The sequence below is a fragment of the Chinchilla lanigera genome, unplaced genomic scaffold (assembly GCF_000276665.1).
Source record: "Chinchilla lanigera isolate Chin_1 unplaced genomic scaffold, ChiLan1.0 scaffold00044, whole genome shotgun sequence".
NCBI lineage: Eukaryota > Metazoa > Chordata > Mammalia > Rodentia > Chinchillidae > Chinchilla > Chinchilla lanigera.
In genome coordinates this window covers 18,381,899-18,408,532 of record NW_004955445.1, presented here as the reverse complement: position 1 = coordinate 18,408,532, position 26,634 = coordinate 18,381,899, and the positions used below count along the sequence as shown (strand labels likewise).

The 26,634-nt window shown below is 52.0% G+C and overlaps 2 protein-coding genes and 1 long non-coding RNA gene across 11 annotated transcripts in view; 2 read left to right on the top strand and 1 right to left on the bottom strand.

Moving 5' to 3' along the window:
- Nucleotides 1-4,040, bottom strand: part of LOC102012697 — a 35,925-nt gene extending 31,885 nt beyond the window's left edge. Inside the window, exons 1-2 of the long non-coding RNA XR_262357.2 lie at nucleotides 3,784-4,040; nucleotides 2,753-3,026 (exon numbers count right to left, since the gene is read on the bottom strand). This is a non-coding gene — a long non-coding RNA (uncharacterized LOC102012697). The remainder of the gene's footprint in view (nucleotides 1-2,752; nucleotides 3,027-3,783) is intronic.
- Nucleotides 1-14,679, top strand: part of Bpi (bactericidal/permeability-increasing protein) — a 40,095-nt gene extending 25,416 nt beyond the window's left edge. For all 4 annotated transcript variants that reach the window (XM_013518376.1, XM_013518374.1, XM_013518375.1 and 1 more), the window contains 10 exons: nucleotides 600-663; nucleotides 1,271-1,362; nucleotides 3,179-3,355; nucleotides 4,246-4,305; nucleotides 5,498-5,665; nucleotides 6,717-6,784; nucleotides 8,833-8,875; nucleotides 11,626-11,689; nucleotides 12,615-12,691; nucleotides 14,326-14,679. In XM_013518376.1, coding sequence (XP_013373830.1) covers nucleotides 600-663; nucleotides 1,271-1,362; nucleotides 3,179-3,355; nucleotides 4,246-4,305; nucleotides 5,498-5,665; nucleotides 6,717-6,784; nucleotides 8,833-8,875; nucleotides 11,626-11,689; nucleotides 12,615-12,691; nucleotides 14,326-14,364 — 852 coding nt within the window. In that variant the 3' untranslated portion in view covers nucleotides 14,365-14,679. The remainder of the gene's footprint in view (nucleotides 1-599; nucleotides 664-1,270; nucleotides 1,363-3,178; nucleotides 3,356-4,245; nucleotides 4,306-5,497; nucleotides 5,666-6,716; nucleotides 6,785-8,832; nucleotides 8,876-11,625; nucleotides 11,690-12,614; nucleotides 12,692-14,325) is intronic.
- A 4,362-nt stretch (nucleotides 14,680-19,041) lies between these two features.
- LOC102012257 (lipopolysaccharide-binding protein) overlaps nucleotides 19,042-26,634 on the top strand; it is a 30,775-nt gene continuing 23,182 nt past the window's right edge. For 2 of the 6 annotated variants that reach the window (XR_001235616.1, XR_001235617.1), the window contains exons 1-5: nucleotides 19,042-19,222; nucleotides 20,869-20,983; nucleotides 22,084-22,215; nucleotides 25,080-25,235; nucleotides 25,759-25,822. Coding sequence is in view for 1 of the 6 variants with exons in the window: in XM_005392536.2 (XP_005392593.1) it covers nucleotides 19,099-19,222; nucleotides 20,869-20,983; nucleotides 22,084-22,215; nucleotides 25,080-25,235; nucleotides 25,759-25,822 (591 nt within the window). In the remaining 5 variants the exon portion in view is untranslated. The remainder of the gene's footprint in view (nucleotides 19,223-20,868; nucleotides 20,984-22,083; nucleotides 22,216-25,079; nucleotides 25,236-25,758; nucleotides 25,823-26,634) is intronic. The other 4 variants (XR_262356.2, XR_001235615.1, XR_001235614.1 and 1 more) reach the window with 3 other exon arrangements.

Sequence of the window (26,634 nt, the reverse complement as noted above, 5' to 3'; positions counted from 1 at the left end):
ATATATAGGTCATGCAGTCATAGTCAGTTACTGTTTCCAAGAGCATATTGGACTCTGAGCTCGATTTTGGCCAAAGAAAAAAGGAGATTTGATTAGCTACATGATTTTCAAGAAAACATTCAAGGAAAGGAAAGCTTGTGCTACACTCTGAATGTGTCCCCCCTGAAGTTCATGTGTTGGAAACTTAACCCTGCAAATTCATATGTTAATGATATTGAGATGTGGGACCTTTGGGAGATGACTAGGATTAAATGAAGTCATGCATGTGAGGTCCTTATGATGATGTTAGTGGCTTTCTAAGGAGAGGCAGAGAGACCCTAGATAGTATGCTTGCTGTCTCTCTAAGTGATGTCCTCTGCCATGGTAGGGTGCAGCAGAAGGCCTCTCTAGATGCCAGGCATATGCTGCCACCATGCCCTGGGACTTCCTAGCCTCCAGTACTGTGTCCTTATGAATCTCTGCTCTTTATAAATTACCTGGTCTCAGGTACTATGCTATAGCAACAGAAAACAGACCAAGTCAGAGTGCCTGGACTTCCGCCCAAAGGATGTATCCCACTATAGGAAGCCTTTGCTGATCACATCTTTGGTTCCCCCTAGATCTGCAAGATACTGACCAATTCTGTGGACACTGACTTGCAGCGTGACATCCAGACTCTTCCAGGTCAGGTTGGGTGGGGATGGAGGAGAGAAGGGGCAGGAGGGAGTGGCGAGGGAGGCAGGGTACGCATGCCAGGCCTGGGCCTGGGCAGGAAGGGCAGAGCAGGCTATTGGCCACTGGCATTGGGCCAGACTGTTGTGGTGGATCTGGAAATGACATGGAAAAGCAGCCAAAGCCATGCATTCCTTTGGCAGGGGTCAAACAGCCCAGTACCCCCTGCCTCCTGAGTCTGTGTGCATGCAAGGTGTGGGGTGAGCACCTGCTCAAAGAATCCTCCAGCACCTAGGAAGTTCCAGGCACCATCTGCCCTCTACATCTTGACAAAAAGTGGCTTGGAGAGGTACAAGGACTTGTCCAAGGTCACACAGAGTTGCATGCAAATCCAGGATTCTCTGTCCCCTTGGCTCTGTGTTTTAGCCATGCATCTTGGAGCTTTTGGAAGAAAGGTTTAAGATGGTGTTTGTGGATATGGAATGTGGTTTGTTTCCTCCAAGGGGAGTCCAGGAGGCCTCCTTGGAGGAGGTGGGATGGAGCCGGAGCTACAGTTTCAGCCCAGTCTTAGGGCTGCTGTCATGGAAACCATCTCATTCTCCATCTTCTTTGTCTCTAGTGACATCCAAAATAGACAAGGTGGCTGAGATTGACTACAGTCTGGTGACTGCTCCAATAACCACAGCTGACAGCCTGGACTTGCCACTGAAGGTGAGGATCACACCTCTGCCCCAGACCAAGGGCTCCTCACTGGCCTCCAAAAGCAACCTCACAAGGCCTCGGCCCTCTCTCTGCCTCCCCCCTGCCCCTCCCTCCCCACCTGCAGCCACCCTGGGCTCCCTGCCATTTCTGACCCTCCCTGTGTCTCCCCTGGCCAGGGCTTCACGCGTTCCCTCTGCTCAGGATCCTCCTCCCATGCGACATCCATCCAGCTCTCTCCTGCTCCCTTCCAGCCTCTGCTCAGATAGGCTCTCCCCAGAGACACCTGCCTACACCACACCACACACGGCCAGCTCAGTGATGCAACAGAGTAAACAAGTCAAACAACACATAATTGCACCCGCCCAGGAGAAGGGCTGTCTCCTCTGGGCTCCTGCCTAGGGCCAACACCCACAAGTTGACCTCCAAGGTCCCAAGTTCTAAGCATTCACACGCACACAGGTGAAAGCCCATCTAGATTTTGCTGGGGATGTGTTTGCACGAATAGATGCACACCGTCCTTCAGCTTGCATTTCTTACTTAATGATGTGCATTGAAGCGGGTTTCAGACGGGGAACGAGGTCCCTCGTATTATTTTTAAGAGCTGCGTGGTATTCCGTAGCATGGGTGTCACGGTCATTAATTTTAAATAATGATGACTTAGAGGTTACACACCCAGGTACCCACCACCCAGATTTAAGAAATGTTCCCATTTTGTCATATTTGCTTCTGATATTTTAAAAAGTGAAACACTGTGGTAGTAACTCCTAGGCCCCTCTTCCTCACCTCCCTGCTCCTCACCAGGTACCCGTGCTGACCAAAGCAAGTCTCCTCCCCTCCTTCCTCTCCCGCAGCCCTTCTTCTTGCACTGGGGATTGAACTCAGGGCCTTCACTGTGAGAGCTACATCCCAGGCCTTTTTAAATTTTGAGACAGGGTCTCACTAAATTGCCCAACATAGCTGGCCGTGGTGAGACACGCCTATAATCCCAGCACTCGGGAGGCTGAGACAGGAGGATTGCCATGAGTTTCAGGACAGCGTGGGCTCCTAAGGGAGTTTAAGGCCAGCCTACACCACATTGTGAGACCCTGTCTCAAAAAAAAAAAAACAAAAAGTTGCCCAATTTGGGCTTATCTTTAGGATCCCTCTACCTCAGCCTCTTCTGCAAAGTGCTGGGATTACCGTGTGTCCTTGTCCATGTTTTTATATTTTTATGGTCCTTTAAGCTTTACATATGTGGAATCCTAGCATATGTATCCACCTATGGGTTTGCTTTTGTAAGCTTGCCATTACATTTTGGCACGTTGCCAAACTGCTCACTAGAAACATAATATACATGTACACATACACAGCCTACAAACACTCACAGAACATATCAGTTTCAAACACACACAACACTCACAAAAGTTTAGCTCCTTTCCATTCTGCTCCCCAGACAGCGGAAACAGCACTCGGAGTCTGGCTGCTCTTTGATGGGCTCCATTCTGTCAGCCAGGTACAGGCAGAGCCAGAAGCATGGCTGGGCGTGTGCCCCAGACTCTGCATGCCTAGGTTCGGGGCCTGGCTCTGCCACTTGCCGGCCGTGTCACTTAGGCAGGTCACTTCACGTCCCTGTGCCTCAGCATCCCCTCCTGTACAGTGGCAGGGAGGCAGAGAGGCACGCATGGCAATGTCACCTAGAAGGCAAACCATGTGTTATCAGTTCAAGGTCATCAGTTTTTCCTTTCAGTCAGACTGTTGTCCTCGACTGCCTTCTCCTGGGATGGACTGTTGAATTATGCTTCCCCAAGGCTTCCCCTGGCTTACTCTATTGCCTCTCTTCCCCCAGGGGGAGTTTTTCAGTCAGGCCGGCCGCAGCCCACCTCCCTTTGACCCTCCGGTGATGACCATTCCCCCTGACCACGACCGCATGGTGTACCTGGGCGTGTCTGACTACTTCTTCAACACAGCCGGGCTTGTGTACTACCAGGCTGGGGTCTTGAAATGGAACCTCACCAAAAACATGGTAAAGCCCGGCCAGGGACAAACCCCGAGGAAATGCCCCGGAGTCGGGGTCTAGCGGACCTTGTGAATTTGAGGCTTTGTCCAAGATGCTGATTCTAGAGCCAAGAGTCAGGCAGGTCTGAGTTTGAACGCTGGTCCATCCCTTTCTAGGCTGGTGACCCTGGGCTAGTTACTTAGCCTCTGGGAACCGCGGTTTCATTTCCGCCTCCAGAGGGCGCCATGAAGATGAAGGGAGGTAGCAGTGCCCAGGAGGCAGGCGCAGCTGTGAATTTGAGCGCCAAGCGTGAGCGTGCACTCACGTGTCGGGCTGTAACCCAGCCCCAGCCTCGCCTCTCTATCCTCCTCGGCAGCCTATCGCATGTTCATGCCTGCTATCCACACTGGGTCGCAGTTTACCCATCTGTACAATGAAGAAATGACCCTACTCACCAGATTTTAGGCACAACCAGATCCCAATCCAGCTACTGCCCTGTGTAGAGGTGATTCCAAGACTCTCCTTTGTGTGGGCCACTCGGATGCGTCTGCAGAGGCAGCCTGTTCAGACAGCCAGCTCGGCCCATCGGGTGTGTGACTCAGCATTCAGAGACAGGGACTGGACTCGCAGTGAGGAGTAGGTGGCCTGGGGCAGGCCTGATTGGAGGATGTGGGTGTGGAGGTGGGCTAACTGAGACAGGATGTCCTGTGATTGGTTCACAGCAGATAAGACTTCCTCGGGGCAGGCTTCATTGACCACGCCCACTCCTTCTGGTGTAGCGGGCAGAGGTTGGAGGGTTGGGGACTGTTGTCCTGTACAGTGGCACCATCATCCAGTGACACATGCAGTCTCTCACCCCAAGTAGCATTTGCCTCCACCTCCTGATCTACAAGACCATTTTTTTTCTCTTTCTACAGCTGCCAAAGCGATCCACATTCCACTTGACCACCGATTTCCTTGGACAGTTCCTACCCCAGGTAGGAACGGGCTTTCACTCCTTCCATCTGCCTGGGCTCTGGGGAGGACTGGGATGCATGAAGGGCAAGGGACAACAAGGGATGCTGGGCTGACCAAGGGTGAAAGGGGCCACCAGGCACTCATCCATTTCACACATGTCCACTATGCACCCGGGGCCCTGTGCTGGGGACCTGGCAAAGGAGACCATATGCCTGCCTCAGGTACATGAGACAATGACAAAAACAGTGCTGCCTGTGACAAGTGATGCCAACAGGTGGGTACCTTTGCTTTAGACAAGGGGCATAGGGCAGGCCTCCACCATAGTCCACTCAGCTGTATGGTTGAAACAGCAGGCATTTATTCCTCCTAATTCTGGAGACTGAAAGACCAAGATTGGGGTTCTGGCAAGGGCTGTCTTCTGGCCTTATAGACTGCCACCTTCTTGCAGGGTCTTCAGTGTATGGGGGGTGCAGAGACTGAGAGTTCTGGTGTCTCTTCCTAAAAGGACGCTGGTTCTGTTAGCTCAGGGCCCCATCCCCATGACTTCATTTAGCCTCACTCTCTCAGAGGGCCCACCTCCAAATACAGCCGCATTGCAGCCTAGGGCTTTCATGTGTGAATTTAAGTGGGGAAGGGCATAAACATTCAATTTATCACAATTTCTCTGATGGTGGCAGCTGTAGAAAATTTCTACAGAGGGCAGGCCTCGCTAGGGTGGGAGGAGGAGCAGCATTTGCATTATAGTCGCATTATTTCCCGCAGGCTGGGTTTACCTGGGGAGGATGAAAGGCTGGGAGAGAGGAAGGAGGTCACCAAGGCCCTCCTTACATCCCCTTGAAGCCACTCCTGCTCTGAGGAGGTGACATTTGAGCTCAGACTTCAAGGAAGGGAAAGAGCCATGCTAAGGAGGAATGGAGGGACAAACATTCAGTCAGAAGGAACAGAGACTGCAAAGGGTTTCAGATAACAAGACAGGCTGTCTCCTATGAGGACCAGGCAGAGTTTCCTGTGCTCAGAAATGGAGGACAAGGGCTAGGGGCTAATGGAATGAGGTCAGCAGGGCTCCAGATGCCAGGCCATGAAGTCATTTGGATTTGTTGTCAGAGCCCTGGGAAGACACTGGAAGTGTTTCTGCCAGGGAAGGCCAAGACGGGATTTGAAACCATTTTAATAAAACAACCTCTTTTGTTGGCTGTCCCCGCTGGTGTGTAGGTGTCCCAGGAGTTCCCCAGCATGGACATGCAGCTCGTTCTCTCCACCTCTTCACCGCCATACTTGATCACACAGCCTACCGGCCTTACCTTCAGCCCTAACCTGCAGGCCCATGCCTTCGCTGTCCTCCCCAACTCCTCCCTGGCGTCTCTCTTCATGCTCGGCATGGTAAACTGCTCCTGGGTGTGGGCCAGGGGGAGCACTGTCCTTGGAGTCAGGGGATTCAAGTCTGGGGAGTGGGACTCAGAGCCTAAGACCAAAGCCACCGAACTCCCACAGGCACACAGCCACCCCCTGGGTATCTGTTTATTTATGATTCAATTATTCATTCACTCACTGTTTCATTCACTCACTTATTCATTCCTTCCTTGGCTTGAAATACGTATACGGTTTCCAATTCATTCACTCAGATCTTTGATCAGTCTGTTAGGTATTTGCATATTTTCCCGCTCATTCACTTATTCATCCACTTATTAATTCGTTCAATTATTCATTAAATTGCTGACTTGAAATATGCTATACCTTTTCTGGATCCTATATGCATTCACCTATTCAATTATTCATGAATTCATTTACTTGTATGCTGGTTCTATTGGCCCTTCGTTTGTGTATTTGCTCATTTATTTATTCATTCGTCATTTATTCATCTATGCATATCTTTACTTATTCTTCCACTTGTGGATTTGCTTAATCCTTCACTTGTTCAAGTTCTCATTCGTTGTTGATTTACTTATTCATTCATTTGATCACCCATCACTGCCCGGCAATTGGTAGCACCTACAGTGGCCGCTAGAAATGAGCACAAACTCTCTCCATGGGGAGCATGCAGAGGCCCACTTTCAAGTGGAGACCTGTTACCCCCACTTTACAGATCAAGTGGGTTCTGAATGGGTCACTTAAGGTCACAGACTGTCGGCAGCTGAAGTGAGCACCCTCATTTCTCCGGCAGTAAGCATTTTCTGAATGGGTCAGTCAGTGAGTGCAGCAGGAATGGGGCTGGTCTGGACTGCAGTCCTCAGATCTTTCCTCCATCACCCTCCCCGAGTGGCCAGGATCTCAGACATGCTCCCACAAACCTGGTGACCACCCAGGACTCCTCAGTAGCCACAGAGCAAAGTCTCTGTGCTCCTGGGGTGCTGTGGGCCACCCTACCCGGCTTTGAGAAGCTGGCCAGGCCGGACACGTGGTCAGGCAGGTCACCCAGGCTGTCATTTCACAGGGCATGAACGCACACATGGAAGTTGGTGCCAACGCTGACAGACTCACGGCAGAGCTCATGATGGACAAGTAAGTGGCCCGTGGGGACGGAGGGGGACTGCCCATGCGCTCCTGGAGGCCACAGGGGAGCCGGAGCCTTCCCCTGTACCACGCACCTTGTCCTGGCTTTTGTTCACCTGCCACATTTTGGCCTCAGTTTGCAGACTGTGAAATTGAGGCTCAGAGAGTCGGTGGCTTGTCAAGGTGACATGTGACCTTGTGACCTGCGGTCTGTCTGCTCGGGAGAGTCCCAGCTTTAGCACTAAAGTCCTGCGTCCTGGGACACCTGTCTGTCCCGGATGGACTCACGGCAGGGAGATGTCAGCTGAGGACCCATCCACCCTGAGCACAACAGCGGCCAGGGCCAGTGTCCCTGGCCTTTGTTGGCACTAGGAAATCCCACGCCAGCTTCTGCCCCTGACCCCGGACTTCAGACCCTGTCCCTTGCCAGGATGCCGTGCAACCCAGGTTTGAATCCCAGCACTGGAGGATGTGCTCAGGAGGATGGGCTCTGACAGGAGGCTGCCAGCATTTGAAAAAGCAAGTGACAAATACCAAGCCTCAGTTTCCCCAGCTGTGAAATAAGCCCGCTAAGTATTCTCCACCAACAGCACCATCATGGGGATTAATTAAGTGAGCTATTAATATGTTCTAAATGCTTGGAACACTACACAGGCTGTAACAAGCACTCAAGGAATAAGAAGGAGCCAGATGTGATGGTGCTGTAATCCCAGCACTCAGGAGGCTGAGGCAGGAGAGTTGCTGTGAGTTCAAGGCCAGGCTGGGCTACATAATCAGACTCTGTCTCAAAAAAAACAAAACAAAACAAACAAACAAACAAACAAAAAACAAGAATAAATGAGGAACACATAGAGAAAGAGAAATAGAGACACAGAAAGAGGAAGACACAGAGAGAGGGGCAGAGAGCCATGGAGGGGAGAGAGAGGAGAGTCTTGGAGAGAGACAGAAAGAGCAAGGGAGATTGAGACCGACGGAGGGACGTGTTAGCAGGGAGACAGACACGAGCGAGCGAGGTGGGGAGAGATGGAGAGCGAGGCGGTGACCCCAGCGTTCAGACCCGGCGTCTGCCTCTTCATCACGCGCTGCTGTTTGACCGCATCCTGACCGTCTCCACCTTCTCTCTGGAGCAGAGCTGTCCTTAACCCTGAGATCAGCCCCCGAGGTTTACACGCTGCTCGTTTCTCCCGGCATCGTTGTGACAAGTGTTACTGCTTCGGAAATATGTGGGTTTAATTTGCCTTGACTCACCCTCAGGCCTCAAACGGAGGAGCTGGGAGGAGCCCGCTGCGCGGTGGCTGAGCACAGACTCTGAAGTGGGCAGGTCTGAGGGTGGGACCCAGGGCTGCGTGGGCGTGGATGGGCCCAGGAGCCTGGGCACACCCACTCTTGGTAAACAAGAGCAAGTTTTTTAACTCTAAGGGCGGTTGAAAACAACAGGGCTTTGGAGTCCAGGAGACCTGAGTGAAATCCTGCTTTGCTAATTGTTAGGACCTCTCTGAGTGTCAGTTTCCTCATACGTAAAAGGACAGCACAGTAGTCGTTCCCTTTTGGCCTGTGGTAGGAATCCAGTAGGATGAAACACTCAGCACAGCAGGCTGCACTTCCCCGCTTTCTCTGAGATCACTGCTAAAATTCCATCGAGGCCCTAGGGTGAGGGGGGACGGCGGCTCAGGGGACTGAAAAGTCTGAAGCGTTCAGGCAAGAGGCTCAGGTGCCAGATGACGTCCTTAGGGTCTGACTCCATCTCAGCTCTGCTGTCCTCCGTGCTGGCTTCAACCAAGCAGTGGCCTCCTGTTTTCCTGGACAACCTGAGGGCTACAGCCCCGGTACTTCCAGCACAGGACCCGGCACCGCTCTCACGGGGCAGCACAGGGCACAGCCCACACCTGAAGGGTGACGTTCAAGGGGTGGACTGTGCACCGCTCAGCATGGGCTCAGCAGCACCCGAAGCACAGGCTCCTGGAGGAAAGAACGTGGGGGGACACTGGGAGAGGTGGGCCCTGGGCGCTCGTACTGGCCAGGCTGCTGTGGTCTCAGTCACACTTTTCCTACCACAGGCTGCACCTGCAACTGATACACTCGAACGTCGGCCCCTTCCCGGTGAGTCTGAGGCCCTTGGCAGCTTCGTCCTTGCCCTGACCTTGGGGGACCTGTCACAGGCGCCTGGCATCACTCAGGAGCCACTGGTTAATTTTGCATGCAATTGGTTTGTGAGTTAGTGGTGGGAGGAGCTTTGTGGGCAGAGAGATCAGATCTGGGACCTCCTGCTCCTGGCTCACTGACGGAGAGGCCTTGGTGAGTCACTTGCAATCTCTGAACTCCAGGCTTCCCAGCTGGGTCAGTGTGGTGAGGTTTTGCGGTGGGACTAGATATGCACAGTCTGGTATAAAAGGTCTGCTCCACCAATGCTTGTTGAGTGAACAAGTTAATGACTTTACTGAGCAAGTGTTTTGTGCTGGGATGTTCCAGGTGTGGGTGACACTGAGCTTTAGTAGTGGGAGACAGAACGGTAGGAAATGAAGAGCGATCCCATCAGGATCAAAGCTATGGAAGACAGAAAGGGGGTGGGGTGGGGGACAAAGAGAGACCTAAAGGCAAAGCAGTGAGAAGGTGATGTTTGGGTTGACAGGTGAAGAGGAGCCCTGCAGAGGGCACCGCAGAGGCAAAAGCCCTGTGGCAGGAACAAGCTTGACACGTTTGGGGAACAGAAGGAGCCAAAGTGGTGGAGTGGAGAGGAGGAGGCACAGGAAGGGAGAGGCTGTGGACAGGACGGGGCTGTCTCAGCGGGGCTTTCTGGGCTGTGTTCCAAGGGCAGTGAGCAGCCAGCGACCCGTCTCCTCTGAGAAGCAACGTGCTCTGATTTGCACATTTGTAAAAGACCCCGTAGAGGGGTGGGGATGGATCACAAGCACAAGAGTCAGGCCTGGGGAGCGTGGGGTGGGGCTGGGACTCAGCCGGGACGGAGAAAAGGCGGTGGGTCGGAAATGGACTTTGGGAGTCACTTAGAAAGGACTTGGTGGAGACTGGATTCGCATCATGAGGGGAAGGAACAGCGAGATGACCCTGGAGGACGGGACGTAGCTCGGTGGAGGAGTGGAGGAGCGCTTGCCTAGCAAGATGAAAAAGAGCAATGGCATCGAGCGTTCAGGCTGAGCAGCTGGGTGAACTGCAGTGCCACGCACCAAGATGAGGAAGAGCAGGTGGAGGGACCGGAGCAGGTGTCCCCCAGTCCAGCTCAACAGCTCCCCGCCCTGGGAATCCTGGCTGTCATCAGCGCTGCCCAGGCATTGTGAGCCAGCCACACGCATAATAAACTGATGCAAAGCTCTTAGAGCACCATTAAGAGCCCGCCCAGCAATTTACACCTGCAGCCACCACATGTTGATCTACAGAGCCTTGTTCCACATACCTGGCTCTCCTGTGGGCTCTGGTTGAACCCCACTTTGTGCTGCCCTGGAGGGCATCTCCCTAGATCCCTGAGGTGCTCCCAGCTTCCCCCAAGTGAGTGCCTTGAGCTCACCCAGCGTGGTGGAGTCAGGCTGTCCACCCTCCCCTCCAAGTCAGATAAGAATCCAGCCCACCTCCCTGCATCTGGAAACCGTAGCCTGCAGAAGGCCGGAGGCCACCTCATGGGGTTGTCATGGGTTTCCTCGGGGCCTTGGCTAAGTCAGTAACTGACTTCTGCTTCTGCAGAAAATAAGCACACACACCTCCCAGGATTCAGAGGAAGGAGGGCACGCAGTGGTGAACCCAGGGAATGATAGCCTGGGGAATGAAAGGCAATTGTTCCAGAAACAGAACATACATATTTACAAGTTGTAAATGTCACCACTACGGGCAATCATCCTCACGGTTCCACTTTATTTTTGAAAAAAATTTATTATTGCCAAAGCAAAGCGTATGTACCATACAGCACAAAGGACCTACAGATTTGCCAAACATAGAAAATAAAAACCATTCACATTTCTACCACTTATGAATCATAATTTGGAATATATCCTTCCTGACCTTTTGCTATGCCTGTTTAATTTTAAGAATGGAATCAGGTATTTCAACAGCCTCCTTTTCCTCATTCAAACATATATCAAGCATATCTCTTGTGGATGATTATATTTTTACAGTATCATTCCCTTTTTTGAGACAGGGTTTCACTATGTAGTACAAGCTGGCCTTGAACTCACTTATATAGTCCAGAGTGGCCTTGAATTTAAGGCAGTCCTCCTGCCTCAGCCTCCCACATGCTAGGATTATAGGAGTGTACCACCACACTTGGTTTACAGTATCATTCTTAACAGTTGCATATTATCTCCTAGTATCAAAGTTCCATTATTCCCCCCGATGATTCCCCTACTGTTGGACATGTATGTTGCTCTTGGTTTATTGTTCAGATTAAAGTGATAACATGGACAAGTATCCTCCAAACATCTCAGTTTGCCTCCCCCCCACATAATTTCCATGACAAAAATTCAGAGCCAGGCTCTCGGGCCCAAATGACACATATTTTAAGGCTTTTGATGAATATGCTCAAACTGCCATAAAACAGGCTGATTCCACCTGCTGCGCAGAAAGTGCGTGGTTTAAACAAAGGTTTCCAGACTTAAACCCTTCCGATGACCTTCAGAATCACTGTGAAGGGCAACTCTCCATGTGGGCCGTGCCTGCGTGGGGAACCTTGAGCACAGTAGAGATTGACTGAGGGCCTTGGCCAGGCTGCTAAGTGTCCATCATCCCCCAGTCCACCTCAGCTGTTCTCCAGCCTGGAGGTTGCTGAGGGTGTGAGTGGAAGGGAGGGTGCTGCGGGAGCTGGTCCCACAGTGCCCTGATGGCTCTGTCCTCTTCCTGTCCTCCAGGTGGAGCTGCTGCAGGATGCCATGAACTACCTCTTGCCCACTGTGGTGCTGCCCAAGGTCAACAGTAAGGAGCTCTGGGAAAGGCATGATTTTCAGCAGTGAGGCCAGGGGATGGGGTGACCGCCTCCAGGCACTGAGTACCTGCCTCCGTTGAACCCCAGGTGACATCTGGCCTAGAAAGGGGATGGGACAGAAAGGGAACTCACCTGCAAGCTTCCACCCACTAGTTCAGGCAGTCCTTACAGCAACCCCACAAGATGGGGATTATGAATATCTCTAATTTTCATGGGAGGAAATGAAAGATCTGAATGGTTAAGTGACACTGCAGGTGGCAGGTGAAGCTGGGATCTGATCCTGGCTCTGGAGTCTTTCCAATCTGGGAGAAGGAGGAGGTGGGTACCCTCATCTGAGCGCTCAGTCACCACGCTGGTGGAGCCTCAAGCAGGCCCACCCCTAACCTGTGAGCTCTAGGGACAAGGGGACCAAGAGAGGTGTGGACATACAGATGCGTGACTTGGACATTTAGAGATTATTACCTAAGCCAGCAAATTACCATGTAGACTGTGAACTAGCCTCCTGCCTTGGGACGTGTGGTTCCATAATGACTGGGGAGACAGGACCGAGAACTCTCCAGAGTCCCACATCACAGCATAGGGACGTGGGGGACCTGGCCCCTGGCCACTGCCATCTCTGGCTTCACCCTCAGCAGGGAGAGGCTTTGTGCGCACATGCAGACCCTCTGTCTACACCACGGCCAATGGAGCCACGCCTGCTGGAGGGCAGTCACGGGGAAGGGGCCTGCATGGATCCTGGAAGTGGGCTTGGGGACAATGGGAGACATAAAGTGGGGGTGCAGACTCCAAGGCCACCTTCCTCTTGTGCATGCGTATCCCAGCCAGCCCTATCTGGGGTGCCCTCCTGGGAGGTGCCCTCCCAGGCTCTCTGGCACCCCTGCCCTCCTCTCGTCTCACTATCTGTCTCTGCCGCAGAGAGGCTGCAGAAGGGTTTTCCTCTCCCAATGCCCAACCGGGTCCAGCTCAGCAACCTGGTGCTTCGCTCTTACCAGGTGAGTCCCCAAGTTCCCTGTCACTGGAGGTCCCAGTGCTTATGCACCTGGCAGCACTTCCTGTGTCCAGCTCTGCATCCGGCACATTCTACTCTCACAACAACCCCAGACTACAATGCTATCAGTAAACAAAGGAACAGCGAGGGCTCAGAGAAGCTGAGTCCACACTCCAGGCTGGGCTCCCCTGTGCTGAACCAACGCGCCCCCTCCCATGCACCACTCAGCAAACAGGAACCTGCTGAGGAACCAGAGTGCCCTTTTACTGGCCTAATGCATACACGCTGCACACCTGCCTGCAACCACCACCGCCCTGGGCACCCAGGGTGAACAGGGTCGGTGTCGTGTAGATTCACACATGGAGCAGGAGCAGCTCTGGCTCTGCCCAGCTTGCTCGCCAGCATCTGACACTAACGTCCTTCAGGAAGCCTCCTTCTTCCGGGAGTTCCATGGCTCCGTTGCCCCATTCCCTACTTCTCTCCTTTGGCTCTCCTGTCCCCTCCTTAGTTACTGGAGATGTCAGACCTCCTCCCCAGGCCTCGTCTCTTCCCCCTTCTCCAAGCTTCTCCCGTCACTCCAGGCCCCTCCTTGGTGTCACCTTGGTGCCACTTCCAGCTTCCTGAGTCTAAGCCTCTGTGGTCACCACCCCTTCAACCCAGCACATCCCACAAAGCCTTCGCCCCCACAAAGCAGCCAACACCCGGTGCCACGCCCCTTACCTCCGTCCTCAGCTTTCCTGACAACTTGCGTCTCTCATGCAAACCCCCATCACCCCAGTTTCTCGCTCTCCTTGACCCCCAGCACAGTCAGTCAGCCCCCAGTTCTTTAGACCACTTTGCTGAGGGGACTTGGAGACTGGAGGAAAACAGCCAAGAGCACAGAGCAAGCGGCCGCCATACTCCCCGCTTTCACCAGGCTCAGCTTGGGCCCCGCGGCACAATTCCATTTCCCCACTTCTGAAGCTTCTGAGTGGAGGACACAGAGGGGCAAAGGGAAGTGTTTTGCAGCCTTGATTGGAACAGGGGTTCCCTTGAGCTGTTGTGAGACAGGATGACAGATTAAGCCTCCGCCACAGCCAGTGGGGGCAGAGGGGCAGGTGGGTTGCACATCACATCAGAAGCAGAAACAGCTGTCCAAGAAAAAAGGAAAAAGAGGGCTGAGGATTTAGCTCAGCGGCAAAAGTGCCTCCCTGGCAAGCGCAAAGGCGTGAGTTCGGTTCCCGGTACCGGAAAAAAAAAAAAAAAAAAAAAAAAACGGAAAAAGAGAAGAAGCTGCTGACAGATGCCTGGGCATCGCTGGCCACTAATGTGTGGACCCACCAGCCAGAGCCCATGCAAGTGTCCCCACAGGCTCCTGCCTTTCTCTCGGCCCCTAAGGCCCCACCCTGCTCTCTCCTCCTGACAGGCAGCCTCCCAAAGTTTCCTTCTTAAAAACCTGGCCATGCTGGGAGTCTGACTTTGACTCCAGCCTAGGCAACTTATTGACTTAACAAGATCCTGTCTCAAAATAAAAAGGGCTGGAGAGGTAGCTCGGGGTGAAAGCCCTGGGTTCAATCCCCAGTTCTGAAAAAAAAAGCCAAATCCCTCCCCCAACAAGGGTGTACCTCCAGCTGATGACAACATTCCATCTTTTGCTAGGATTTCCTGTTGCTTGGAGCAGACGTGCACCTTCCCTGAGGTCACCGGGGCTGTACCTGGGGTGGGGACTGTGGCACTTGTTCCTGAGGGGCCGTGGCACAGGCTCCCTTTCTCCAGGGAATCCCCCACAGACCTTGCAACTTCTCTGAACTCGGACCAGGAAATGATCTGAACACGGGGAGTTTGTTCACCAGAAACGTTCATGGCACACATTTCAGGGGTTCTAGGCTGCTTTCAAAGCTAGATTCCACGATGTGTCCTGCAGGAACTGCATTTCAGTGGTGGTCATGGTTTATCTCTTTGGGCTTCGTATAAAAAAAAAAAAAAAAAAAAAAAAAAGAATTTCTTTTTCCTGTGGATTCCCTGTCTGTGTGTATTTTCTTATTTTATAACTTTCCTTCCTTCCTTGGCTGGATCCAGCCTGGCCTCAGTCCCAGTGCAAAGTACAACTACAGTCACCTCTTTTTATTTCCGTGATTAAGCACTTGCATCCCCCATGGAGAAGTGCAAGTTCCTTGGGGCTCTCTGGGTCCAAAGCACCTGAGTCCTGTCCTGAGGTAGGGCAGAAAAGGTGGGAAGTGAGCAGCCCACTGGACTGTTTTCTGCTCACTGCCACAGGGTGTCGCTGTTGAAGATGATCTTTGCACAACCTCTTGTCTCCCTGGGGAGGGAGTCAACACTGGGACTGTTGCTCCTAGCGATGCCACACAGTGTCGCAGTGGAGCAGGTCTCCTGCACAGCATTTGCCCCAGAGGGCTCCAGGCTGAAAGTTTCCTCCTGCCCAGCCCTTGGGTCTGTGACAGTCTCCAGCTCAGACTGTCAGGCTTGTGGCTGACTCCCATGGGGTCTTTGGGCCATTTATCGCCCTGGGGAAGATGGGGTTGTCACACTGAGGTACTTCAGAGGCTCCCTGAGTGTGGGCGCCTGGTCTGAGCCCAGGATGAGCGAGAATGCACCCAGAGGGCTGGAGCAGGCACAGGGTGGGGTGACACAACCACATTTAGTTTTTAAAAGGGTGCTGCTGTGGGCTCTAGACTCTTGGAAGAGCAAGAGTTGAAAGTGTGGGCACAAACTAGGAGCCCGGCTGCTGATGGGGGAGGCAAAGCATCTAAAAGGCATTTTTATAGAAAAATGCACACACTTTGGTGAACGTCATCGATTCTCCTAAGTGGAGGTTTCGGCTCCGGGGCCACAGGGGAAGGAGGGGGCTCAATCAGAATGGGAGGCCAGCGCAGCACCAATGGTCTGTGTCAGTCCTCGCAGTGCTGTCCCCTCCCAAGGTGGGAATTGGTCAGTCCTTCCAGACCGAGTCCTCCCCACTCACACAGCTGGCCTGAGCCCTTCTGCCATCGGAGCCTATGTTCTTTCCACTCCCAAAAGTCAAAGTCATGTCGGTTTGGGACCTCGGCATGCTTAAGGGAGAACCTCTGTGTTTGGCTGCATAGGTCATGCCCTGTAAAAAGCCAAGGCTCAGGAAACACAGATCTTTGTTACCCACCAAGAAGGTGCCGCTGTTTCTATGTTCCAGAGGCTACTGCAGCCAGGGCCAGAAGAGCCGCAGCCAAGGGGGCCAATAGGGAGAAAAGGAAAGCAGAGCTTGGAAGGAGGCTGGGAGGCGGCAGTGAGGACTATGGGTTTCGTTCTGAACTACAAAGGGAGCCATTGGAGAGCTTTGAGCAGAGGGTGACACAATCCCAGTGAAGTGTTGGAAGGCTCTCTGGCTGCTGCGGGGAGAATAACCCCTAAGGTAGAGACACAGGCTGGCCTCGTCTGCCCTGGCTTCCTCCTCCATCCCCTCTGGTACAGGCTGGCACCCTCGTGCACCTGCCCTCTGCTTTCCTAATTGTTTGTGCCGGCTCTCTAGAAAGCTAACGAATGCAGAATGCACCATGTTCTGGGTCTGACACTGCCCAGAGCTCTCTCTAACGGTTGGGCAGACAGCAGTAAGGTCCCCAACACTGTCCAGGTGACCTGCGGTGCTGCCCACAAACCCACTATTGAGCATTTCTCCTTCCGGTAAAACAAGCACCTGCTCTGGAGGACCACTAACATGCTCACGGTTTCCCTCCAAGTGTTGAAAATATTCTAAAGTTAGACTGGGAAATTGATTGATCAACTCTACTTGTACAAAAGCCCCTGGACCGCATGCTTGAAGTGGGTCAAAGTCATGGCGTGTAAAATATTTATCCGTGACATTATGTAAAGCTGGGCATGGTAGTGCACACCAGTAATCTCTGACTGGGGAGGCTGAGGCAGGAGGATCTTGAATTTGAGGCTGGCTGGGCAACTTTGTGAGTTCAAGGCCAGTCTGAACTACTCAAAAAAACAAAAACAATTCGTGAAAACATTAAAATAGGAAAAAAGAACTCCAGATTGCTGAAAAGCTCACTGTTCAGCAGCTTCCCTGCTGGGTTAAGCATTGCCCTCTTCAGGATCCTTTTGGAAATGCTGATTTATTAAGTATTAGTTGTAAGGCATGGGCTGTGTCACAGGAAAACCAACCACTAGGTTCCCAATTTGCCACCTCTCATGAGCGACCTGGTAAACCGTGAGCCGTGGTCTCAGACACCTTAGGTTCAAACCCCAGGACTACTGTTTGCAGTTTCATGACCTTGGGCAGCTCACTGGATTTTCTGGTCCTCGGTTCCCTCTGCTGCAAAGTGGGTGTCATAGTAGCACCTGCTCCTCCCAAGAGATGGCAGAAGCATGAGAGAACCCTCAGGCATATTTCTACATAACCACAGTTACCAAAAAGCAGAGGTGGCAAACGCCATGCTGGAGGGACCTGAAACTAAAAGGACCTTTCTCTAACCCAGGGAGACACGGGGTGAGCAGAAACGGCTCCCTGCAGGGGAGGGCAGAACGAAGCTCACAATCATAGGGAGTGTTGGGACAAAACTCCCCAAATCAAGCACAATCCCTACTCAAAACTTTGTTTCCCAAAAAGAAATGTTATTGTTTACTTACTGCACATATAATGCATGCCCAGAAACAGCCCAAGAAAATAAAAATTTTAAATATTGACGAGCAAAAAAGGTTTTGCTTTTTTGTTGTTTCTATTGCTGCTGCTGTTGTTGTTATTGCTTTTGCTGCTGTTGTTTGAGACAGGGTTCTTGCGATGTAGTCCAGGCTGGCTTTGAACTCACTGAGTTGTCCAGGTTGCCCTTCAACTCGCAATCCCCCTGCCTCAGCCTCCCAAATCCTAGGATTTACGGCATGTGCTACCACACCCAACTGTAAAGAGATTTTTTTAAACACTCACAAGCCAGCCCACCCAAAGACAAGCCTTCATAGCGCCTTGGGATAGGAGGCAAGGCTGGCTGGGCAATATGTGGGACCTGTTAATTAGAAGATCCCAGCACAGCACCAAATAATTCCCAGGACCTCATACGTAGAACTTCTTGTGGGCTCACACATGATGTGGATGGCCTAAAAGAGATGAGATGCCATGAGGAGCCTCCTACAGTAACTCTTCACAGTAGCCCTGTCTCCCAGGCCAGGGTGTATTTTATTTTTGCTCTTTTGCTCTTTCTTTGTTTTGTTTGGCTTAAGTTTGCTCTGTAGAGCCAGTTTTTCTCTTATTCTTTCACCCCTCACTTTTCAAATAAGCTTTAGACACCTTTTTGGGCTTGATTATTCAATTCTTTGTTCAAGGGAAGAAGGACCTGAAATACGTTTCACTGGTAAGCCATTTCTAAAGGAACTACCTGATTACAGCCTTGTTAAGTAGTTTTCTAACTGACTTTCTTTGGGGTTTGTTTTTTTTTTTTTTCCCAGTACCCAGAATTGAACTCATGACGTTGCACATGCCAAGCAGGCCCTGTGCCGCTGAGCTAAACCCCTGCCCCCTCTGACTGACTTTTAATCAAAGACCTAGAACCTTACCGTCTGAGCCATTGGAGCCATCGGAAGCCCACGAGCTTCCTTCTTTATCAAGAGACGCAGTAACCCTGCAGCCTCCCTTCAGTGGCCGCGTCACCCTCATGTCACCAGTCCCCCTTTCTGGGCACTCCAGGCTGGGACGGTCCCCCTGCCTGTGTCGCACAGCACAGGGGCCCCTCAGTGTGGTAACGTGTTTGCACACTGATTTAACCATGTACAGAAGGGCAAGGTGCAGAAGAATTGCCGGGTCACAGGAAATGCAACTGTTCAAAGAGATTTTTTTTCCTTGCTGTTGGCTTTTGGGTTGGCTGGTTGGCTTGTTTGTTTGTTTTGTTTTCTTGTTCAGGGAATTACAGTTTAAAGATTTGCCAAGTTGCCTTGCAGAAAGTTTCCCACTGGAGGAGCACAGGTTTCCTCTAAGTAAACAGAGACTGAGAGCCAAGTACGAAGAAGGAAGAGTCCGAGGGCAGCAGACCCGCCCTTGCCCCCAGCCTGCTTCTTGCTGGGTTTGTGACCCTGAGTGAGCACTGTGGCCTCTGGAAGCCTCAGTTTCCCGGCCTGTGACACTTTCCCAGCCCAGCTTTTAAAACCTGGATGACGGGAGGCAGAACCTCTACGAATGTACATTTCCGTGGCAGGGCAAGAAGAGATTGTCCCTGGTGACCAGCGCACCCCCAACCCCTGTCTAACCTGAGCAGCAGTGACAGGCTTCCAAGTGTGACCTGCGCCCGACCGCAACAATGTCGCAAGCAGGTTCCGGTCTGCGTTCCTCCCCTTCCCGCTCCCAGGTGCCCGCCCTCCCCCTGGAGCCACCCCCAGCCCTCAGCCTTGACTACTTAAGGGAGCCAGCCCAGCCCTTGGGACAGTCCCACTACCCACTGCGAGTCCAGGATGGGGGCTTTGCAAGGGCCCCTGCTGTCCCTCCTGCTGGGGCTGCTGCTCACATCTGCCCCAGAGGGTCTGGGAGCCAACCCAGGCCTGGTTGCCAGGATCACTGACAAGGGCCTGGCATACGGTAAGAAGCCACACTGTTGCTCTCAGCCCCTCGGGGCACAGTGGGGTCAGGGATGGCCACCCCCCCCCATGGGGCAGCCTTCTGGGTCAAGCAGCTCTGGCTGGGATTCTGGACTGGTCACACCCCGCTGTGTGACTCGGGCACATTACGCTTGTGTTAGCTGGGTTCCCACCAGCAGACCGGGACAAAGATGGGGGTGATCTCAGTAGTTGATGTGGGAGGTGATTCCAAAAAAGGTTTCGAGGGAGAGGGTGTGTGAGCTGGAGCAGAGGGCTGGTCACCATCAGGCTGCCACCCAGGGGACCAGAGCGGTTCCGCTGGGAGGATTCTGGGTAGACTTTGAAAGCACATCCCCTAGAGCGCAAAGTCAGACTGGCAATTACCTCGTGGGGCAGCTGGAGCCCTCCACAGGGGGCTGGACTGGGGTCACGTCGGGGTGTGGCAATTCTTAAATTACTCAGCAAACCTTTGCAATTAGATTTATTGTATGTTATTCCCTAATTTAAAAGAATGGGTAAAAGCAGAACTATCAGTTTAAAAGCTGCTGAAACTAAGCCTCAACATTGTCCAGCCTGCAGGGTGAGGGAGCTAGGGTATCCACACTCCCCAAACAAGCCGAATCGGTGGAGCCTCCACTGTGTTAGCTGTTAGGTGGGGGGAGTAACATTCCCTCAGCCGGGTTATTAGGAACCTAGATGGTCAGAGACAGAAGGGGAGTCAGGAGAAGCGTCTAGGAGAAGGTAAGGTAGATAAGAGGGTAGCAATTGGCCAGGGACTGGGGAGCATCCCAGGAAGGGATCCCGCCCTGTGCATTTGCTCGACTGAAGATAAGAAGTGGGGAGAGGTGGAAGGGGAGACCTCGGTCATCTGTGTCCTCAGCCCTGCTGGGGCCAGAACCCTGGGTGCCTCGTATCTCAGAACAAACAGTGGGGCCCACTAACTGCTGTTCGTATTGAAATCCTCAGTCCGGAGGGTCTGTCTTCTGTTGCTCACCACTGTGCCGGTGTATGTACCATGTTGATGTAACCAGTCTTCTAAGGCTGGCCATTGTGGTCTTTTTGTTTCTTTAATAATACAAGCCCCGCTGTACTATTGTGGGCACTGGTTGAGCGCCAAGCTCGAGCTACAAGCAGTTGCTGTTCTCCCGGGTGCCATTTTGCTTGGCAGTTCTGATGGATGCCCTTTGACCCTCCGAATGCCCCAAAGAGGAAAGTGCTTGTTGACAGGTAGAGAAAGTGAAATCTGGAGACTGGCTTAAATCACTCAGCTAGAAAGACATCAAAGCCAAGACTCTGGCCGTAAAACCCTTCCATTTCTTCCAGGCAGGTCAGATGCCAAGGGGACAAAGAAGGCCACACATGCAAGTACACTGCACTCCTTCCCCGTAGAGGTGTTGGCAAAGGTGGCCTGAGTCCTCCTTCATGTGCAAACTGGGCACAAACATAAAAACATATGGAATGCAGGTGTGGCCCTGATGGTTTCTCATGCCACCCGGCACCCAGAAGGGCTCAATAAGTGCAACTATAATTAACTCTAATAAGGAAGTTGTCCTCTTTCCCCGGAGCAGGTGGGAGCCATGGAAGATGTTAGAGCAGGGGAGGAAGCCAGGCAGACCAAACTGACTTCCAGCTTTTCCCTGTCCACAGCGGCCCAGGAGGGACTGTCAGCTCTACAGAAAGAGCTGCAGGAGATCACGCTGCCTGATTTGGATGGGGACTTCAAGATAAGCCGCATCGGCCGTGGGAACTATGAGTTCCACAGGTGGCATCTGCCTTTTCTGGGGACCTGGGGTGGCTGAGGAGGGGCCGGAGCAGGAAGGTGATAAAGCCCCAGGACGGGCTCAGGGGGCTCTTTGGGGCAGACTGTGGGAAGGCTCTCCACTGAGTTCAAATGGAAATTTGAGTGGGAACCAAGCTCCTCCACCCAGAGTGTAGACATGGCTGGTAGCTATGTCCTGAGGCTCAGTCTCCTTATCTGTAATGTGGGGCTGATACCAGCTCCTCCTTCAGGGATAATACAGGATTCAGGGTTCAGTCTGCCCACCGTGCAGAACCAGAAGGGGAACAAGACCTCACACTTGAAATATAGTAGCCCAAGTGTCAGTGCTAAAGTCTGCAGATGGGGGAGCCAGAGAAGGTTTCCCAGAGGAGGAGGCATCTGAGCCGAGTCTTCAAGAGATCACCAGACAGAAGCAGCTTGTGCTTTCTAAAAAGCCCATGAGCTGCTTGTTGCAGGGCGGATAGTGGAGGGAGGGCAGCAGACCCACAGCCTGTTACACCCTTCCTGCCCACTGCTTGCTTCACTCATAGCTTTCTCTTTTTCTCAGTTTGTCAACAAACACCTGAGTGAGCGCCTGTTATGTGCCAGGCAAATGCAAAGGAGTTGGACCTTTCCTTCCCATGGTGGCACCCCCTTGCCCACCCTTCCTGTCTCTCTGAGGCTGCCTCAGTGTCCCCTGAATCTAACACCCCTCCTGGGGTCCTGGGGCTTCAGGAAGGTGCTGCAAATCCAAGGTGGGCACCTGCCCTCCGCCCCTGCACCACGCCAGCCAGGACCCCAGGCTTCATGGGGTCTCATCTAGCCTGTGTGGCTGTGAGCAGTTGTGTCCCTTCCTTGGGCTCTGTTTCCCCTCTGTGAAAAGGAAACAAGAACAGCACTGACCCTGGGCCTGGTCTAAGTGACACGAGTGATGTGATGCGCTTAGCACAGCCCTGTGACCCATGCCTGGTAACGGGGGTGTTGGCTTTTGCCCAACTCTGGTCCAGACCCCCTAGCAGGGGAGGGGTACAAGCCAGGAATGAGATCCCTGCTGAGGTCCAGGCCCTGGCTGGACACCGCCCTCCGCCTGTCTCTCCTTGCAGCCTGGACATCCGCAGCTGTGAGCTGCGCAGCTCTGCACTGAAGCCGCTGCCCAGCCATGGCCTGAGTCTCTCCGTCACCGACTCGTCCATCCACGTGCAGGGCAGGTGGAAGGTGAAGGTGCACAGGTTCCTGTAAGTTGGCTCTGCTCCCAGGCCCTCCTCAGCCCCTCACCTTGGCCCCCACCCACCCTTCTTGGGTCCCTCCTAGCTCCTCACAAAGGCCATCTGATGGACAGAGGAAGCCCCCTCCCAGATGTGGACCAGGGTCTGAGGTCTGAGTCTCTATTTCCTTTTTTTTTTTTGTCTTTTTGAGACAGGATCTCACTATACAGTTCAGGCTGGCCTTGAGCTCACTTTGTAGCCCAGGCTGGTCTCGAACTCACAACGATCCTCCTGCCTCAGCCTCCTGAATGCTGGAATTACAGGCATGCGCCACCACGGCTGGCCTGAGTCTCTACTTCCTCATCTCCTGTGACGACACACTTGCTTCCCCGGGGGCAGTGTGGCTTCCTGCAGAGGCAAACCCCAAGCAGGAACTTTACCTGGGAGTGGCCCAAGGGGAGGGAGAAGGGAGGCAGAAAGGAAAGGAGGCGGCGTGGTGAGCAGCTGGTGCTGTGAGCTCCCCGTGGACGCTGGGAGCTGGCATGGGCCATCTACTGAGCCCCCTGCCTCAGCCCTGTGGCCCCTTCTTCCTTGGCCACCAGTCACTTGCAGCTCAGGGCCCTGCCTCTCAGCACTCGGACAGTTCTAGGACCTCCAGAACTTGGAGGGAGTATTAGCTTGCTGCAGCCAATACTGTTCCTGCGGCTGGAATGGAAAAGTATGATTCTCCCAGTTCTGGAGCAGGAAGTCTGTGATCCAGGTGTCCGCAGGCTTGGTTTCTTCCAAGGCCTATCCTTGGCTTGCAGCGGCAACTTCTCGCTGTGTCCCCACATGGTCTCCTGTGCCCTTGAAAGCCCGTATCTCATCCTGCGTCCTAAGCATCTCCTGTGAGGACACCAGTCAGATCGGATTGGGGCCCAAGCCAATGAGCTCTTTTAACTTCACCACCTCTTTAAAGGGGCTGCCTCCAAATACAGTCATGAGCTAGGTCCTGGGGTTAAGGGTTTCAGCATACAGATTTGGGGAGGACAGAATTCAGCCCACAGCAGAAGGGCCTGCCCATCTCAGCCGGGACACCACACCATGCTTTAGGTTGTGGATCACAGAGCTGGCATAGTATCCTCCATAGTAGCTCCAGCCACAGGTATTGAAAAGCACCCAGTAACAACTGAGGTCCGCTGGAAGTGGAAAACACCAGATTTGAGGATGTATTATAAAACAGAACACAAAATCTCACTGATTACATGCTGAAATGATCTTATTAAAATTAGTTTTACCTCTTTTGTGTTTGTCTTTTTAAAGTGGCTAGTGGAAAAGTTTTAAGTGACCCATGTGGCACACATTCTATGGTACTGGGAATCAAACTCAGGACCTTCCGCTTGCCAGACAGGCGCTTGTGCCACTGAGCTATATCCCCAGCCCGGCTCACAGTCTAAAAGTGCTGCTTGGAAAATACTCAGTAGGCTGTAACCTCTCTGCAATTCGTTCTGTTTCCATGAAAGAATTGCTCCACACTCTTCCACAGTGGCTTTTGTCACTGAATTATTTCAGTGATCTCTTCATATGAGCATGTGAAGATCTGCCTTCTTCTTTTTTATTTTACTTTCTTGGATGCATTTTTATTGAGATGCAATTCACCTGACACAATATTGGCCATTTAAAAAAGTACAATTCAGTCCACTCACAATGGTGTGCAACCACCACCTGTATCCAGTGCAAAAACATTTCATCACCCCAGGAAAGAACTCCACACCCACTCAGCAGTTCTTCCCATTTCCCTGCCCTCAGCCCCGCATGACTTCTCTTTTTTTTTTTTTTTTTTGGTTTTTCTCCGGTACCGGGAACCGAACTCATGACCTTGCGCTTGCCAGGCAGGCGCTTTTGCCGCTGAGCTAAATCCCCAGCCCCAGCCCTGCATGACTTCTAACCTGCATTCTCTTCCTGATCTACCTCTTCTGTGTCATGTGAATGATACAATATGTGACATGCTGTCTTCTTTCACTTAGTGTACTTTTGAGGTCCGTCCACACAGCGCGCTGTAAACAAAGGAAGACTTTGTTTCTATTGATGGATGAATTTGATCTCATTGTATGAATACACCACACTCTGCCCCTTTGTTTTTTAAAGCCTGCAGAGCAGAGATATCCACAACCTGTCACTTCTATTAGACCTTTAGGATGACTTTTCATTTTTTTCATATTAACCATGATACTTTAGTGAGCTAACCCCACACATATATCTGGGAAAAAAGAGCCCAGGATAAAAGCTCAAGAGTTAAATTGCCAGGCCAAAGAGATGTGTGTTGGAATTGGAACAAATACCACTGGTCTGTGTTTCAGAAAAGCAGTACCAGTGTGGTCTCCCCACGTGGTACCTGGAATGTCTGTTTCCCCATATCTTCACCAGCACTGAGCACTAAAGCTTCAGAAGTTTTGTTGATCTTGCAGGTGAAAACTGCCAGGATTGTAGGCTCTTTTTAATAGCTTTGTGTATGCTTATTTGCCATTGAACTTGCTGCCCATAACTTTGGGGATTTAAAGTTTCTTTTGGATTTAATCTTTTCCTGATTAATTTGTTCTTTGTATAGAAAGAAAATTAGCTCTCTGGCTGTCTTGTGGTGGATTTTTTTGTACTTTGCAGATTGCAATTTTTGTTCACTAAAGTTTCAATTTTCTGCAAGTTTATCAGCCATTTCCTTAATGATTTATGGGCTTGGATCTTGCCAGAAATGTTTCTGCCCATCCCTGAATTTCAATACTCACCCCAGGCTTCCCAGATCTCTTGTTTGTTATTAAATCTTTTTTACTTGCTAATAAGTCTCAAATTTTTGCTTAGTGAGTACCACTTATTGTGAGGTAAGAATTGAACTTTCTAATCTTCTCCAATCTTCTCAGGAAACTACAAGGCTCCTTTGACCTGCAGGTCAAGGGCATCACCATTATTGTCAACCTCCTGCTGGGCAGCGAGCCCTCGGGAAGACCCATGGTCACTGCCTCCAGCTGCAACAGCCACATCGAGAAAGTGGAGGCGGACCTATCAGGGGGCTTGGGGTAAGTCACCATGAGGGCACTGGTGCACCCTGGGCCCATCCAGGCCTCAGCCTGGCTCTGATGCATGTAAGGGTCCAGCTGATGCACGGGGACTCCACAGGCACTTGGAAATCATTCCTTGGGGGCCCTGTTGGAAGGAACACATGCAGATTCAAGCCAGGAGTATGGATATGACATCCCACAGAAAATAAATAAGTGCATTCTGTGAATCTACCTTTGTCAGGAGAATAAAAGTTGGCTGTTAGAGAAACATAAAGGCTTTGGCAGAAGGAGAGTTTGTAAAACCAACCCAGTCCATGGTCAAATTATTCCATCTCTTTGAGTCTCAGTTCCTATATCTAGAAAAAATGTGGATTACTGAGCCCCTTCCTTCAACTCCACTGAATTTAATCAGTATGGGCCAGGTGGCTGGGAAGCCAGAAGCACTGAGCCAGAGTGGGAGGGTGTGCAGGACTTGGGGGCTGGGATGCGCCTGCTGACCCCCACGTCCAGTGGCGGATGGCTGACTGTGCTCCCTAACCAGGTGGGTGCTGAAGCTCTTCCACGACCAGATTGAATCCAGGTTCCGCAGAACTTTGGAGAGCAAGGTAAGAAGGCACACACAGACTGACGCCTGCGGGGCAAGACAAGGCAGGACCTCAGAGCCATCTGAACAAGAGGGGATGGGGGATGGCTTGGATGTAGTAAGGTGCTGAATCCCAGGAAGGCAAATCGAACTCCAGGAACATCCAATTGGAGAGAATAGCTGGATGAATTGGGAAACGGTAAAACAGTGTTACAGGGAAGACAGAGAATCCAACTGCCATCTGGCAAGAGCTTGCCAACCCTAACCTAAGCCTAACATTACCCCAAACCCTAACACTAACCCTAACCCTAACCCTAACCCTAACCCTAACCCTAACCCTAACCCTAACCCTAACCCTAACCCTAATTCCCTAACCCTAACCCTAACCCTAACCCTAACCCTAATTCCCTAACCCTAACCCTAACCTAGCACCCACATGGCTCTGCATTCCCAAAAGGGAGCTATCCTAAAAGGAAGTCATCTCTCAGTTACTGCAGAAGCCAGGCGGGTCACTTCCACAAGTGTCAGATCCAGGTGGGAGCTGAGCAAGCTGGTGAGTTTCTGCCCTCCCTGGGGAGGGAGAAACTGTATACAGCTGTGTGCAGCTTTAATTAAAACAAAATGCCTCATGCTAATTTCTAGTTTCTCCCAACATTCTTTCACCTCCAGGCCCCATTTCCCCATTTCTGAAGTATTACACACTCAGAGCTGTGCTATAATCAATCTAGGGAAACAGTGATGGAAGAAGAACGGAGGAGACACATATTCCCTCATTTTCATTCCCTCTCTCTCTCTCTCTCTCTCTCTCTCTCTCTCTCTCTCTCTCTCTCTCTC